Source organism: Equus caballus, chromosome 7 (genome assembly GCF_041296265.1).
Source record: "Equus caballus isolate H_3958 breed thoroughbred chromosome 7, TB-T2T, whole genome shotgun sequence".
Taxonomy (NCBI): domain Eukaryota; kingdom Metazoa; phylum Chordata; class Mammalia; order Perissodactyla; family Equidae; genus Equus; species Equus caballus.
The window spans coordinates 43,173,368-43,189,418 of record NC_091690.1 but is presented as its reverse complement, the minus strand read 5'-3'; the positions used below and the strand labels follow the sequence as shown (position 1 = coordinate 43,189,418).

Here is a 16,051-nt window from a genome sequence, read left to right as displayed (position 1 = left end):
GTAAACAGGCTAACTCTGCGCTCACTGCTCACAAGGCTGCTGTGAGGGTCAGACACACAGAGCACTCTGTGATGTGCTACGAAGGCATCCCACCACCATCTGAAATCACTCGACTCTAGCAAGCTTTGCACACGAGAGAGAATAGCCTCAGTGGGTGTGTTTATGTCCCTAACACGAATAACTCCAAACTTTCCATTTTTCCCCCCTTTAATTTAGCATCTAATTATATTTTATGTGCTAGACTCTGTGCCAGACTCTTTTATGACAATTTCCAAAATTTTACAATGAAAGATCTATGCACTGGGATTCCATCAGACCAACCCAGCCCCTTGGCCAGGGGCCTGCAGACTCCAGCCAGGGGCCCAGTGCACCTGCCACCTGTGTCTGTGCAGCCTGCAAACCAAGAACGGTCTTCACGCCTTTAAGTGGCTGAAAAAGATCAAAAGAATATTATTTTGAGACACACAAACATTATCTGAACTTCACATTTCAATGTCCATAACCAGTTTTACTGGCACCCGCCACACCCACTCGTTTGTGTGTTGTCTGTGGCTGTTTCCAGGCACAGTGAAGTTAATGCAGTAGAAACTATACGGTCTACAGAGTGAAACTATTTACTATCTGGCCCTTTACGGGGAACTTTGCCAACTCCGCCTGGGAGGACGAGGCCCCAGAAACTAAAGGTCTCAGGGCCCCGTGGCCACTGTGGGCCTCCTTCTAGCCACCCCCTTGCTCTGGCTCTTTCCTTTGGCTACAAACTCCCGACTAGTTCGGCCGTGACTGAAGTTTCCCACACCTCACGCACAGGAGGGTTTGTTCTCCCTGGTTTTGACTGTATCTGCTCCAAAGAACGCACGGTGTGTTCCTGCTTCAGGTGCTCCTCTCCAGGCCGCCTGCCCACCCCCAGGCTCTCCCCTCAGGCACCTCCCTCCAGGCTCACCCCAGGCTACAGTGAGGAAGAACCGGGTGGACAGAGTCTTTTCTTAAAAACAGGGGCACGCTGACAGTCCAGTGGTGAAAATACACACACACGCGCGCGCGCGCACACACAATCTCACTGTTTTTAAAGACAGCGAGAATACAATTTAGCAATCACTCCACCCGGTAGCAATCCTTATTCAATGGCCAGAACTTCAAAAGGACAATCTCCAATTCTTCACCAGGCTCACCTCGCCGCCCCCAACCTTTGTTGATGACCTCGTCTCCCCAAACGCTACAACAGCCTTCCTCCCCACCAGCTGCGTGCTGGGGCACAGCCAGGGCTGGAGGAGACTCTCCGGGACTCCCCCATTCCCTCTGGGAGCACACACTCCTTCACCCGCCCCAGGTGATAACTATTCAGTAGGAAACCCCTGTCTAGGTTTACGTCCCCAGGTGTCGTCTGTGTGTGCAGACTGTCTTCCCCTGGAGCTTGTCAGAAATGCAGGAACTCAGGCCTGCCGAGACCTGCTAATTCAGCAGCTGCATTTGAACCAGGCCCCACGGCTAAGGCTTGAGAACCACTACTCTCTGCCTCCTCCGCGGAGATCTGCGTGCACACACTCTTCCTGGGTAGAGCTTCTCTTGGCCAGTGCCTTCATATCCTATCACTCTCTAGATGTTTTGAAAAATACTTCCTCTGGGATTGGCCCCATGGCGCTGCAGTTAAGTGTGCATATTCTGCTTTGGCGGCCCAGGGGTTCGCCAGTTCGGATCCCAGGTGCAGACATGGCACCGTTTGGCATGCCATGCTGTGATAGGCGTCCCACATATAAAGTAGAGGAAGATGGGCACGGATGTTAGCTCAGGGCCAGTCTTCCTCAGCAAAAAGAGGAGGATTGGCAGCAGGTAGCTCAGGGCTCATCTTCCTCACAAAAAAATAATTTCCTCTCAGTGCTTATCAAGAGGCATGAACTGAACATTGCAAATAACAAAAGCTAACTGCTGTAAAATTCTGGAGAGTCCAATTGTTTCCTTTTTGAAGATTTTCTGGTAGGTTACTAGAGACGTTTTTAATACATTAATAAAAGGGATGGATTCACTGAGACAATGACAAAGACAAATGTTGGATTTCTCAAAGGATTTCCCTGTGGGAAAATGAGATGATGCACATGAGAGCTTCGTAAATGACAAAGTACGATACAAATGGTTATTAATACTGACAGTGATCATGGCATTAATAACAACCTCGACAGTTCCCTGAGTAATTAATTAACTCAGGAATCGTAAAATAAAGGAAATACAAACTAGGTGGGTACTGCAGGCCACAGAGCCTCTCCTTCTGACTTGGGCTTGTTACCAAGCAGCTAACTACCTTCTGAGGGAGCCCAGCTCGCTCCTGCCGCTTTTCCTGGTGAGCAATTCATTCGTGATGAGACTGTGTTTGATGAGGCCTTTCTCGCTGGAGCTCACATGAACACTTTCCTCTGGAACTTCCGTCGCCCTCATATCGTCGCTTCACTGCAGGGCAAGCAGCTCTCCAGCCCGAGAACCACCCGAACAGCAGCCTCGGTCACTGACCTGGCCTGTCCTCGCCTTGCTCTGCTCAGAGGCACGCTCCATTCACAGGTGGTGGGGACGTTCCCGGACGAAGGCACACCTGTCAGGACTTCTGACAGGGCCTCAGACAATTTAACAAGACCTCAGCAAAACGGATGTCGCTGCCACCCCTTTTCCAAGTATTACAAGCTGTGCAAGCTACAGACACAACAATAAACTGTAATGGCGAGACCTGGCTCCTGAGCTCCCTATGGTGACAAGCTGTCATCTGGTGGTGACTGGCGAGGGAGGAGCAGTGGAGAGAGGATGTCTTCTCACACTTTGTACTCATCACTGTAGTGGGTCACGAAGACAAAGGGTGCAGCGCAGGCTCCACACAGACTGGATGGCACTGGGCATGGCCAAAAGTGCTGGGTGGACATGTTTAATGGAAAAGGGCAGACGAGTAGGTGACAAGCTTACAATCTCTCTCATGTGAAACGGCCCATGACCTGATCCTCAGCTTTCAGAGAGGGTCTTCCAGGGCAGCTGGGGCGGGAGAGGAGCCGGATCCAGTCATCCACTTGAATGATTTCCTTGAACGAGGTGTCCGCATCAGGACAGGTCTCAAATGTTTCTTGCCAAGCCAAAGGGCATCCCTCTGTCACCTATAAGTCCTACAAATATTGCTCAGTAACTGGGGTCACAGCCATCTCCTTCAGTCTTCTGTCATACTTCACATAGTCCGCCCAGATGTGGACAGGCCAGGATACACACAACCAGACAAGGCAAAGACAGCATCGTCAACTTCTGGAGTATGCTGACCTCCAGCAGAGATCAGGCAACAATTGTACACTTTTAGGCTGGCCAGGGCATGGACAAGCCAGCTCCATGAGGTAGGAATCTGCAGAAGTAGTCCTTTAACTCCCAGAACACAAGTCCTTGCTGGTCCTGAGGGTCTGTTATTTTGGCAGTATACGTAATGTGTACTTGCTAACCTGAGATGATAATTTACAAATTCAATTTCCAGGTGCCACTGTGACCCTATTAGGGCCACCCTAAGTAGAGGTTGAACAGAATTTGGGTCCAGGGCATCATATTAAAGATGCTGACCAAGAAAACACTCACCTCTTCATTTATCCAAGTGGTCACACCCAAGACCATTATTTAGATGGCAGATATGTTAGACTGCCCAAAAGACATCATCATACACAGAAATTTCCTGACCTGGGTCTAAAATACAAATTTCTATTCATCACTCTTAAGATTCTCAGGTGGTTATAGGCTCCTGTGAGGTCCAACTTCTTTGAATGTCTGATGCCCCTAAACTGCCCACTTGGGAATCTTCTGGTCTTACCAGTCACGTGCACTCCACCCTCGGCCGGGGAGTTTGAGAGCCTGAGGAAGGAACTGTCCGCTCTTCGGCCCAGGCCAGTACCCTTAACGCCACTACTCCAAAAGAATGCCTCGTGGGTGAATCCTTGAGCCCTAAGAACTTCACCCCGGAGAAATGGAACCCTGTCCCTGTGTCTCTGCTTCCTGGTTGTGCTGCTTGGCCTGGGACCAATGCTCTGGGCTCCTGCTTTGTTGAGAGAAGCATTAAATATTCCCAAAGGGTTTGGCCTTCCATTCCAAAAGTCGGTGCACTCATTCTGCCAAGATGCAAGGTCACTTTGCAGCAGTTTGCAGGTCTATTGCACTACTACAATCTTAGCACCTCTGGACCTCCCTCTGAAGGCTCCTAGGTAAGCCAGGACTTGGCCGAGCACCCAGGGCCCAGCAAGGCAGACCAAGTGGCTGCCTACATGACCCAGGGACATGCTGGTGGTTCAGAAAGCAACGTTTTCTAAATACTGTAGGAAGTTTACATGTGAATAAGCATTCACTAGATCAAAACTTTTGAGACCCAATCGTGAAATAACAAAAACTCCTCATTACTAATCAGCCACATAACGACAATAGAAATGGTCCTGAGGTTATATGAGACTGTACTTTCACTTTAGGAAAAATTCCCATTGGTAGCATCATAAATAGAAACAGTGTCGTATCTCAACCTAGAGAGAGGTGAGAACTCCACGAGCTAACCCAAAGGGCGCTACTGATAAGACTCTCATCTTGGTGATGCTTGTGGAATAAGAATGATTTCATGAAACAGGGGACAACATAAATATATTAAATATTTTTTTAAATCCACCACATGGGACTTACTTACACGGATATATAAGAGATGGGCTAGTTCTCACAAGACGCAAAGAATCTAGACACACGCAGGTTAAACAGAATTTCTCTCTCAGACCAGAGAGCTCAGAATCTCCATACTGATTCAAGAAAAACACAACGCGCTATTTTACTGACTGACTTATTGTTTTCACTTACTTAAATGTCTGTAAGATTTAAAATGAATATCTCATGTGGTCAGCAATTCTACACACAGAAATACATCCAACGGATATTCATTGCAACTTTATTTGCAGTAGCTAAAAGATTGCAAACAATCGTTGTCCGCCAATAGGGGCTATTCAAATAAATTATATGCCTAATGGACAAACGGGGTAATACATACAGCTGTCTTCTTATACATGCACAGAATACCCTTGAGAGAAACCATTATCAGTAATCACCTCTAGCGGCAGGGAGAGGGGTGCCCGGGGCCAGGAGGGAGGGGTTTACTTTCCCCTTTATAGTATTTGGATATTTCATCCTTTTCACATATTACCTACTCGCAAAATAAACTTTACAGGAAAAAAACAGTGTGTTCTTGAAAGGAACACCCCCACTAACTGTCCCACTGAGTGTGGAAGTATAGACCAGTGAGTATCAACTCACAGTCCCAACTGGGCAGATCCCAATCACAAAACATTGGCTTCATTACCATGAGCCTCTAAAAATACCCCTGTCCTTCTATTCCAGGAGAAGTCCAACACAACGGGAACTCTTTTTCCATATTGCCTTTAATATCCAGAGCAACAGATTTAAGCAAAAGATAAAACTAGGTGGAAAGGAAGCAGCAAATATCCCTACACTCACACCAAAAGAACTCTCCTGGATGATGGGGGGCGGGGGTGCGGACGGACACGCCTGGACTCTAGAGTCCGTTCCAGGTACCAAATGTTCTGAAAAGATCTAAGTTCCCACATCTCCTGAATTTTCATCAGAAGAGCACTCATCGAGATACAATGGAACTGTGAGTCATTTCATCAAAGATTAAGTGCTTTTATTTCACTTGCTACTTCCGTGACCTAAGGTGGAGAGAACTCTTTGGCCAACTTTCTGATACTTCCGCTGCCCAGGCTCCATTGCTTTTTGCCTCCAATCCCCTGGCTATCCCAGCCTCTTAGATCACAAATACACCAATAATGCCCATGCTCTTCTCCAAGACACTCGTCCCCACCAGTTGTTGGCTACATGGCCCTGTAAGAATCCCAGTGCCAAGTCTGCCTTCCCAGCAGAGGGCAGCTCAGACATCCTACCCCTCCCTGACTGAGCCACTGCCAAGATAGGCATGCTTTCCCACCTGTGACAGAGAGATGACTTCCTGATTAAAGACACCTCCCAGATGCTGCAAACCTCACTGATGGAAGATGAAAGGGACACCTTCAAAGACTTTGAAGATTCCAGGAACTATGACTCAGGCCTCAAGCAGGGTAAAGTCCTAGAACAGAGAAAGCTCATAAAATCAATGACCTCACAGAAGCCCAGGAAGAGAGGGACAATCTGCCCACAAACCCTTGGAGAACAGGACTGGCCATGATCTGGATCAAAGAAAGAGACCTGGTCACATTGCTAAGTTATCCACCTTCACGAAGGAGAGTTGATAGGTTCTCCTCCTTTTCTTTCCTATGAGAAGAGCTTGAGGCCTGTAATCCAGAAAATGCCAGTGCGGGAGCAGTATGAGTGTGACAGCTGAGCCAAGAGACGAGCTAACCTTTGAGGAGGCACGATGCAGGCTGCCTATCCGGAAGCTTTCCTTTCTCCTGACCTTTGCCAGCTAAAATCTCAGGTATGAAAGGCACAGAGTTAACTGAATTATTGCTCAGTTATGCATTTAGTCTAAAGAAAAAATCATGAATAGGAACTATGCCTTGATATTATCAAACAGGCATTCTTGTGTTCATGGAGTGGGAGGAGGCAAGAGTTGAGAGGCAACTGGCCGGAAGACACAGTTCACATTGATACACACATCACAGACCTCAAAATAACACGCTGAGTGAAAGAAGCAAACCAAAACAGAGCACACAGTTTAGGATTACATTTCTGTAAACCTCTAGAAAATGAGAACTAATATATGGTGGCAGAAAGCAACAGATCAGTGTGCTTGGGGATGGGGCAGCAGAGAGGGTTAGGAGAGAGATGCAAAGGGCATGAGGGAATTTCCGGGGCTGATGGATATTTTCACCACCTTAATTGCGGTGGCAGTTTCACAGATAGATATATATGTCAAAACTTATCCAACTGTACGTGTTAAATATGTGCAGTTTATTGCATAGCAATTACACTGTGATAAAGGTAATTTTTTTAATTTTAAGCTAAAACCCTGAAGACTGCAATCTTCAAAAATCATCTTGGTCCTCCTATTTCTTGGCTATGATGTAATCAAACAGCTATGATTGACCATGAACCAGCCCAAGGTAAAGTTCACGGAAAAAAACAAAAGTTGCAGCTAAGCAGCCCCCTCCCTGCCCAAACAGTGGCCGCCCGAAGCCCAGGAGAGGACTGCTCCCCACCCTCGACGGGCCGCCCGAGGCCCAGGAGAGGACTGCTCTCCCACCCTCCATGGCGCTGCCCACCGAGCAGCCAGTGCCCCTGCAGCCTATATTCCACTGGCCACATCCACATTCCCAACAACAGCTGGGCAGGCTCCTGCCTCCCGCTCAGTTAACGACTCAGGCAAAGCTGGACTAAGGTAGAAAAGGAAGCGACAGAGTTGTTCTCCTCTGGCCTCCAGAGCTAACCCTCCGTGTCCAGCCCAAGCTGGACTGAAGGAGTTGGGTAGAAAGGGCCCATGAAGGTACAATCAAAAAGATGCCCCAAAGACACGTATTGTAAAGGACTGTAAGAGATGGCCGTGAACTTGGTTCAGAGCTTCTCTGGCCTCTGTTCTACCCGCTGAGAAAGAAGAGATAGCAGGAAAAACAATGACTTTCTTAAGCATTTCAAACTATTTCCACGGGCTTAAGTCACAGCTATTCATTCTCTATTGCCATTTCCAGGCTACTCCATAAGGCCCCGACTGACTCCTACTGTGGCCACCCAACCCAGATGGGGAGATGGTTAACTCACCTGTGAGCAGCTCAGGCTTCGTCACAACCCAGTCAGCTGCCTGACACCCACAAGCATCTGGCCTCCTTCCTGCACCCACCTGGCCCATCCCAGGCCCCTGAGTGCCGCCCCTCATAACGACCTGTCTGGGTCCCTTGCATGGACTGCCGTATCCTTAACTTCCAAAAACAGGCAAGCCACAAGCTACTTCTACCTCTGGCCTTTCCCTCCGGGTATGGACTCCCTGATACCCGACTCCATGCCAGAGGCTCCTGCTGCCTCTACAGTGAGTAATTCTTCTGGGGTTTGCATCAGCCTTGCACCAGGAGGAAGGCAGAGCATCCTACAAGAGCCAGGACCATCTTCAAAGAGGAATGGGTAGAGACCACAGACAAGATGGGGAAAAGTCTTGGGGACAACTGGGGAAACAAAACACATCTTAAGTTTTCTGGGCCAAGAGTGAGAAGAGCACCATTTCCTTCTCCCAAATGATAGTATGACATCCTTACTATCTCCAAAACAAAGAAGAGATCTAAGATTTCTAAAGATGTAACTGGAAAGAATTTCTGAATGTGCTGTTGTGGCAGTGTTCAGATGTTAATCTCCATCAAAAACGTGTCTATCTCCCAGGGGAAGTTCAGAGCTACTAACTAACAAGAAGGACAGAGAAGCAGCAAAAGATAAAGCTGAGGGCGGTGTGCCAGCCCTCAGTTCCAGTGGCTCAGTCTTCAGCTTCTCCAGCATTAAGTCTCAGTGGCAAAGCATTTGACACTGCTGGTCTGCCTTCCCAGCAACACTGCAGGTTTGAATATGGAAAGTGCCAGGCAGCAACCTGAAAAATACGGTCAGAGCTATAGAATCGTATAAATACATACAGTTTAGAAAAATTCTGGGCTAGGGCACCCACACAGGCTAGGGGATAAAACATTCTATCACTAAGTGCAGCCACCTGCCACAGACAACATTTTGTAAGGGGAGGTGGGGAGGAGCGAGGTGGTGAATGGTGACAAAGTGGAGAGAGAAGACACATCAATCCCAGAACAGGGCAAATCAATCCAGGGCCAAGGATCTCGGAGGACCCAGAGGACAGCATTTTCATGACTGCCTAGGCAGGCTAAACTGACCATGGGTATGAGCACTGGAGCTCTGCCCTCTGCCCTCTGCTGAATGTTCGAGAAGCCTCCAGCAGGCTCGCTAAGAAATGTGGGGACCTGGGAGAACAGCAGAAGGGGGTTCCCCAAAGAAGACTGGGGGCCGGGCAGTGATGGGCGTACATCTGAGAGGGATTTGAAGGCTAGTTCTGCTAACCTTCTCAGACGGCTGGGAGTATCCACGAGGAAAGCAGAGCCCGGCATCCCAGGCGCGGAGAAAGAGCGGGGAAGCCGTAGGGTACAGAAGCCCGGGGACTGGGAGGGCAGCGCCCGGCGTCACCCAGAGGCCTGGATCTCCAGGCAGGAGCAGCGTGCCTGGAGGCACAGAGGGAATCCGGGGTGTTGGGGAGCTCCAAGAGAGAACAGGCTGGAGTGCTGTTCCCAGAGGGAACTCAGGACTCGCGGGTCGCGGTAACACGACTCCCGGGGCTGCCTCGGCGGAGAGGGGAGACTGGGACTCGAGGCGTGGAGGGCTGGGGTCTGGAGTCGGGCAGCTGTGGGCGGGGCTCTCTCTCACCTGCGGAGCACCAGCAAAGTGAAGAACCCCAGCAGCACGAGTCCGAGCGCGCGGCCGGGCCTGCGACGCAGGCTCCACGTGGTCATCGCGCGTCCGCGGCGTTCTGGGACCAGCTCCCACTCCAGCCTGCGCTCAGCCGCGCGGGAGGCTCAACGCGGGGGCGGGGCCGCGTGCTGGTCGCCTGGGCAACCGGGCCACCGCCCGCCGGGCCCGCCCGCGCTCATTGGCTGCGGCCCGAAGCCCCGCCCCGGCGCCGAGGGCCCAGCGTGTGTAGGGCGGGGCCTCGGCGGGCGCGGGCGGGCCGGGCGCCGGCTCCCCGCGGCCCCGCGCGGCCCGGAAGCTGTGCTCCTGCACGTGGGGCGCGAGCAGGTGCGGAGCGCTGGGCGCGCGTTGCGCGGCGCTTGCTAGCTCGTGGAACGCAGCGGTCGAGTAGTCCCCGCCGCGCTGCTGCGGCAAGCGTGTCGTAAAGGCGCCTGCAAAGCCAACGCAGCCTTTTAAAACAGTTCAAGTTTTGAAGAGAAAAAATTTTGAAGTAGTAGTGACTTATGTGAAAAGCCAGAACGCTGTAGAATTTCCTTTAGACATATTTTATGGCTGCTTGTGTTTCATGTTTGAATAGCGGGGGGGAGGGGCCCGGGCGCGCACCAGAATGTTTTCCGCCTTTGGTCTCCACAAGCGTTACTCCGGTCCTGACTCCCAGCACTTTCAGTTTTTTATTTTAAAAAAGTCCAGATAAACGCCTCACATTTTGGGAAAGGACGAATAAAATACTTATTCTGCACAGAATTACGTCACAAGGATGTTGTGTAACATTTGGGCGAAACTTATGCTTTCTAACAATCACAAACCCAGCCCATCCCGAAAACAAAATTCAGATTTTACTGAAAGAAAATCTGAAACATTTTCTAGGGAGGCTGTCTTTTCAGAGTATCAAGGTTTCTGAAAATATCCCCCATTGCGTGTTCTTAAACCATTTCCATTTACAAGTTTTGACCTTGTAAAGCTGATAGGAAGAAAATGAGATTTTACTTCTTGGAACAAAGACAGGCAGACTTTAGTGTGAAGGGTCCTTTTTCTCGCATTAAGCAAATATTTAGCCAAGTAGCAGAAGTTAAACCAAGGAGAGGCAAAAAGAAACAAATAAACTAGGGTCGGGAGAGCCGGCCACAAAGAGAGGATGGATGGGGGCTTTGCACGGCGCAGTTCTGACAGCTGGGCCAGGAACGGTCCTAGAGACCTGCAGAGAGCGCGCCGCCCTGCTCAGCACACTCTCCTAAATCAGAACCTTTTCTCCACTTTGTAACATATATCGTTGCTTGATAGTTGTTAAGACTATAAAGAAAATATTTTTGGATAAAAGCTAGCCCATGAGGCATATGGAGAAAGTGTCAAAGGTTAACCCCCGTTTTTACCTGTGGAGGCCCGTGCTAGACACTCACCCCACGTTCACCCTTCACTGCTGGCAATATGGCTGAGCAGTGGTACAGTCTATTAAACATCAGGATATCCTCAAGTTACATAAACCACACCAGCATCTCCATATTCTTGTTCGGATATTAGTAAAAACTTGTCAATGTGGGCTATAAGAACTCTGAAATCCTTAGCCCATCCCAGTACCCCTTGCTTTTATTTATTGGAGAGAAATGCAATAACTCAGTGCTACAAAAACCATCATTACCCCTTAACCTTCTGGGAAGTGCAGAACTATCGACAAACCCTGCTCACAGTTTAAGAACAATTTTAACTTATCTGAACTTAATGATGCCACGGAGAGTGCTACAAAGATAGCTCTAATCTGAGATGTCAGATCAGGAGCCAGGGCTTTGGATTTTTTAAATATTAGCAAGATACTCCTTTGAGATCTTAACCCAAAGCAGACAACTAAATACTCAAATCTCAGGGAACGGAAGCTCCAGTGAAATGAACCGGCCTAATGGTGAAGTAAACAAAGTGGTCTGGCAAAGCACACGGGATGGAAAGGAATCCCTGATATACGGAGTCAAAATCTTCACAGGCTGCCTTTCTAGTGTCAAGGGTTCTGGTTTAGAAAATAGAAGAAATGCTTTTTTAAGAAAAGGAAGTCCTGGGGCTGGCCCCGTGGCCGAGTGGTTAAGTTCGCGTGCTCCGCTGCAGGCGGCCCAGCGTTTCGTTGGTTCGAATCCTGGGCGCGGACACGGCACTGCTCATCAGGCCATGCTGAGGCAGCGTCCCACATACCACAACTAGAAGGACCCACAACGAAGAATATACAACTATGTACTGGGGGGCTTTGAGGAGAAAAAGGCAATAAATAAAATCTAAAAAAAAAAAAAAAAAAAAAAAAAAAGAAAAGGAAGTCCTGTTGATATCCTCAGGCCCACCACTCTAAGTCAGAACTCTAACAGACCCAGAGAGGATGGCTCCTTCCTTGAGCATTCATGTCTCGCACACGGTCACTGGGAAATAGAAATACACATGAGGAAGCACAGGGGAAGAGGAAAAGCTGCAGTCATTCGGAATAAGTACAGTGGAGACACTGGAGAAAAAGAATCGTATCAAACCAACCTCGTTGGCTGTTTTTATTTTTAACAGGTAACAAACAGGTTTATAGATGAGTTATTCATTCATTTATGTATCTTATTTTTGAGCACACTGTGCTAATGCCTTAAATATAGTGCATCTGAATTTTGAGAAAACATTCGGCAAAATCTCTCTTAAAGTCATGAGGACAAGATGCAAAATGTGGGTCCTGTGATAGTATATTCACTTGGGCTCCAGTGCCATAATATAACAACCTGCTCCTCGCTTCCTCCTCGTGGACAGACAACAGCCCTCCCCACCCACCCTCACCAGCTCCTTTGCTCAGGGTTACATGGGAAGGCCAGTTACGATGTCAAGTTGCCAAAGAGTCTTTAGCAAAGAAATTAAGAACATGTGGGAATTTCTGGGAATAAAGGAAGGCAATTTCATCCTAGACAAAACGAAAATAGAAAAGTCTCAGGAAGGAGATTTTGGCCTTGGAAAAAGAAAAAAAAACATACCCAAGTTAAGATAGGTAATCAAGGCTCCTGACGCAAAATGATGTGTCAGTGGGACTAGGAGAGGCCTGCGTGAGTTGGGAAAGGATGCACTGAACTTCATCGTTCGCCTTGGTGGTCCAAAAATACCACTTTTAAGCCTCAGTCTTTGGAAGGCTGAAAAGCTAAAGATCTAATTCAACAACGTTTTGTTCATTAAGAAGGAATCAACAAATGCATAATGACCACTATATGCTGAATACTGCTTTAGGTGCTTGGGATACGTCAGTGGACCAAACAAGATCTCTTCCCTTTGAAACTTATGTTCTAGCTGAGGAAGAAAGATAGCAAAACTTTACAAATGTAAGAGTATGTTCAAAGGTGATCAATTCCATAGCAAAAAAGAAAATAGATAAAGGAAGGGAGCTTGGGAGTGTGTGGGGAGGTGTGTGCACAGAAGAGGTCTTCCTGAGAAGGTGTTAATGAAGCAAGATCTGAAAAGGGTGGGAGCCAGCCATGCATGCAGGCATCTGGAGCAGGGGCTGTCCAGACAGAGAGGACCTCTAGAGCAAAGCCCCTCGGGCTGGAACCAGACACGGTATTCTGTGAACTGCAAGGAGGTCCGTGTGGGAAGAGAAGGGGAGGGCAAGGAGTGCAGGAGATGAGTCCGAGAAGCCCAGGGACATGATCACATAGGGTCTTTCAGAGCAGGGCTTTGACTCTGAATGAAATGAGGAGCCATTGCAAGCTTTGGACAGGACATCAATTCTGCTGTAAAAGATGATTCTGGCTGCTGTGTTGGGAATTGCCAGGAGTGGGCAAGAGTAGGAGAAATAAGGCCAGTTAGCAAGCTACTGTAGTAATGCATATGAGAGATGACATTGGCTCAGACAAGAGGGGGTAGCAATGGAGGTGGTGAGGAGTGTTGGGTTTCTGGAAGTACTTTGAAAGCAGAGACAAGGTGATTGCTGTGATTCCTGGATTGCTTGTAGGTTGAGAGAAATAGAGAATTCAAGGATGACTCCAAGACGTTGGGTCTGAGAAACTGGAAGAACTGGAGTTGCCCTAACCTGAAATGGAGAAGGCTGTGACTGGAATGGGTTTGTAAGGGAATATCAGAGGCTCAGCTTGGGCTTGTTGAGTCTGAGGTATGAGACATGCAGTGGAGATATCATGTAAACTGTTGAATATACAAGCCTGACGTTGAGGAGAGAGGTCTGGGATGGAGATATAAATTTAGGAGTTGACAGAGAGTTGATATTTAAATGCATGAAGCTGGATGAGATCACCAATGAAGTAAATATGGACAGAGAAAGAGGACCAAGGATGAGCCCGGGACACCTAACACTGAGAAAAGAGGAGGATCCAGCAAAGCTGGACAAGAAAGAGCAGCAAGTAAGGCAGGAACAAAACTCAGAAAGGACAGTATTCTGAACACCGACAGAGAAAGTTACCGAGGAGGAAGGAGCCATGAACAGTGTTACATGCTGCTGACAAGTTAAGGAAAGACTGAGAACCAACAAGTGGATTTAGTACTTGGAGTTTTTTGGTGAATATGACGCAGGCAGTTTCGGTGGAGTTGGGGTAGGGTTGGGGAAGCTGACTGGAATGGGTTGAGAAAGTGTGAAGAGGAATCTGAGAGTGAACATGGATAAATCATTCAAGGATATTTGCTAGAAAGGGGAATAAATAAATGGGATGACTGCTGGTGGTGCTTGACTCTGAGTCAAGAGTAGTGTTCTATTTTAGGTGGGAGAAACCACAGCATGCTTGTGTGCTGACTATCAGCATGATCAAAAGAGAATGAAAATTAGTGAAGTGGGAGAGACTGTGGAGAATGTCTGGAGCAATGTCCTTGAGTAGGTGAAGTGGATGCAGTCTGGTGACCAAGTGAAGGACAGGCTCTAGGTGTCAGCGTCTAGGATCACTGAAGGCATCACTGCATTCTCCATGATAGAGTGATCACTTAGGTTAATTTCAAATACAAACAGTGTAACACTATCAGAAATGAGAACTAGGCTTGTTATTTCAATTTGATGTTAATATCTGATTATTCACTGTCAAATGTAGGTATACAGGGGCTGGCCCAGTGGTGTAGTGGTTAAGTTCGCGTGCTCCGCTTAGGTGGCCCAGGGTTCACAGGTTTGGATCCCAGGCCTGAATGTACACACCTCTCATCAAGCCATGCTGTGGCGGCATCCCACATACACAAAACAGTGGAAGATTGGTACAGATGTTAGCTCAGGACCAATCTTCCTCACCGAAAAAAAAAAAGGTAGGTGTACATTTGAGATCTGACGTGAAATGAAACATTAAAATTTTGTTGGTAAAATAAAGCAATGATTACTGATTATTATGAAAACTATTAATATAATGTACAAAAACAAGAACTTTCAAATACTTATGCACATAGGGAAATAATAGCTAATAAGAATATTAAAAGAGTACATTAGCTTTATAAGTTCTAAGGAAGAATATTATATCCTCTTCGAGCCAACAAATGTATATGAAAGATAACTTTTTAAAAATTAAATATAGATATATATTTACATAACATATAAATTTAAAAATATAAATAAGGTATATTAATAAAGATGATTAAATCACAATTTTTATTATTTTAGGGTTGTTTGATATATACCAGTGATAACATTAAAAAATATACATTTTATCAACCAAATTTAATTTTATTACTTAATTTCATTCCAGCCATGAGTCTTGGACAAAAGGTCTTCCTTGGGAATTCTTTCCACCTCAAAATTTCATGAGGAGGAATAGCTCCAAAATGATATGCAGCTATATCTATGATAAATCATGTCCAATCCAGATAGAATAAAGAATAAGCAACATATGAAGAAAAGACGAAAGTGTTAAACAAAAATTAGGCTCATTTTGTTCTCATTGACCAAAGTTCACAAGGACAGACTTACAACAATACTTTAAGAAGACAATTTATTACAGCTTTGAGTCTATTGAAGCTAAAAGAACCTTTCTCAAAATGATCGCTCTTTCTTCCTGTTTTCAGTCATTTTTCAACTACTGTAGGATTTTAAAAATCAGCCCAAGTTATGACTCCCAGGTGCGAAGTTCCTTCTACAAAATATGTTACTGAAAACATTTTTCGTGAATTATATTTTGCTGTGTACCAACTAGTGATATTCAGAAATATCCATATTTTGTGTATCAGATATTTGGACATACAGAAACAAACAGAAGTTAAGGTTCGAGAGCATAATAAATGAATGATGATTTTAATTATGCTTCTCTTTTGTTTTGTTGCCATGATTTCTGAGTCTAGCACAGCAAACTCAGAAATACTTATAAAATGAAAGGTGCCATGTGATTGTCATTGGCAAAGGACAAACATGGCTAAGGCCATAAATGATTTAGAAATTACAAATGTATGTTTCACTCATAACCTCCAGCTCTGTATTTAGAAGGTAATTTCAGCACAGTATAAGGTAAGCATTTTTCAACCAAAACCAAATTCCGTGACATACAAGGCGCTTAAACTCTCTTGTCCCTTTACTTTATGCAAGATCTTCAGAAAGACTGACTGCCAGCTAAGACATGCTAAAAAGTTTCTTTTTTAAACTTCAGCAAAGAAAGCCTTAATGCCATACTTTACAGATAATAATAGCAACAAAGGCAGTCATCCAAGCAAGGAATGG

At 46.7% G+C, this 16,051-nt stretch overlaps 2 protein-coding genes and 1 long non-coding RNA gene across 17 annotated transcripts in view; 1 reads left to right on the top strand and 2 right to left on the bottom strand.

Moving 5' to 3' along the window:
- GLB1L2 (galactosidase beta 1 like 2) overlaps positions 1-9,656 on the bottom strand; it is a 46,667-nt gene extending 37,011 nt beyond the window's left edge. Inside the window, exon 1 of one of the 8 annotated variants that reach the window (XM_023645182.2) lies at positions 9,385-9,656. In XM_023645182.2, coding sequence (XP_023500950.1) covers positions 9,385-9,470 — 86 coding nt within the window. In that variant the 5' untranslated portion in view covers positions 9,471-9,656. Of the gene's footprint in view, positions 1-5,971; positions 6,110-9,024 lie in introns of those variants that run through there. The other 7 variants (XM_023645179.2, XM_070273960.1, XM_070273959.1 and 4 more) reach the window with 7 other exon arrangements.
- On the top strand, positions 6,164-8,435 carry LOC138925126 (uncharacterized). Its single transcript, XR_011440915.1, has 3 exons — positions 6,164-6,457; positions 6,984-7,085; positions 7,668-8,435. It is a non-coding gene; the product is annotated as an uncharacterized lncRNA (long non-coding RNA).
- A 39-nt stretch (positions 9,657-9,695) lies between the features above and the next one.
- Positions 9,696-16,051, bottom strand: part of GLB1L3 (galactosidase beta 1 like 3) — a 74,822-nt gene continuing 68,466 nt past the window's right edge. For 4 of the 8 annotated variants that reach the window (XM_070273950.1, XM_070273939.1, XM_070273944.1 and 1 more), the window contains one exon: positions 9,700-9,857. In XM_070273950.1, coding sequence (XP_070130051.1) covers positions 9,789-9,857 — 69 coding nt within the window. In that variant the 3' untranslated portion in view covers positions 9,700-9,788. Of the gene's footprint in view, positions 9,858-16,051 lie in introns of all 8 variants that reach the window. The other 4 variants (XM_070273951.1, XM_070273953.1, XM_070273941.1 and 1 more) reach the window with 3 other exon arrangements.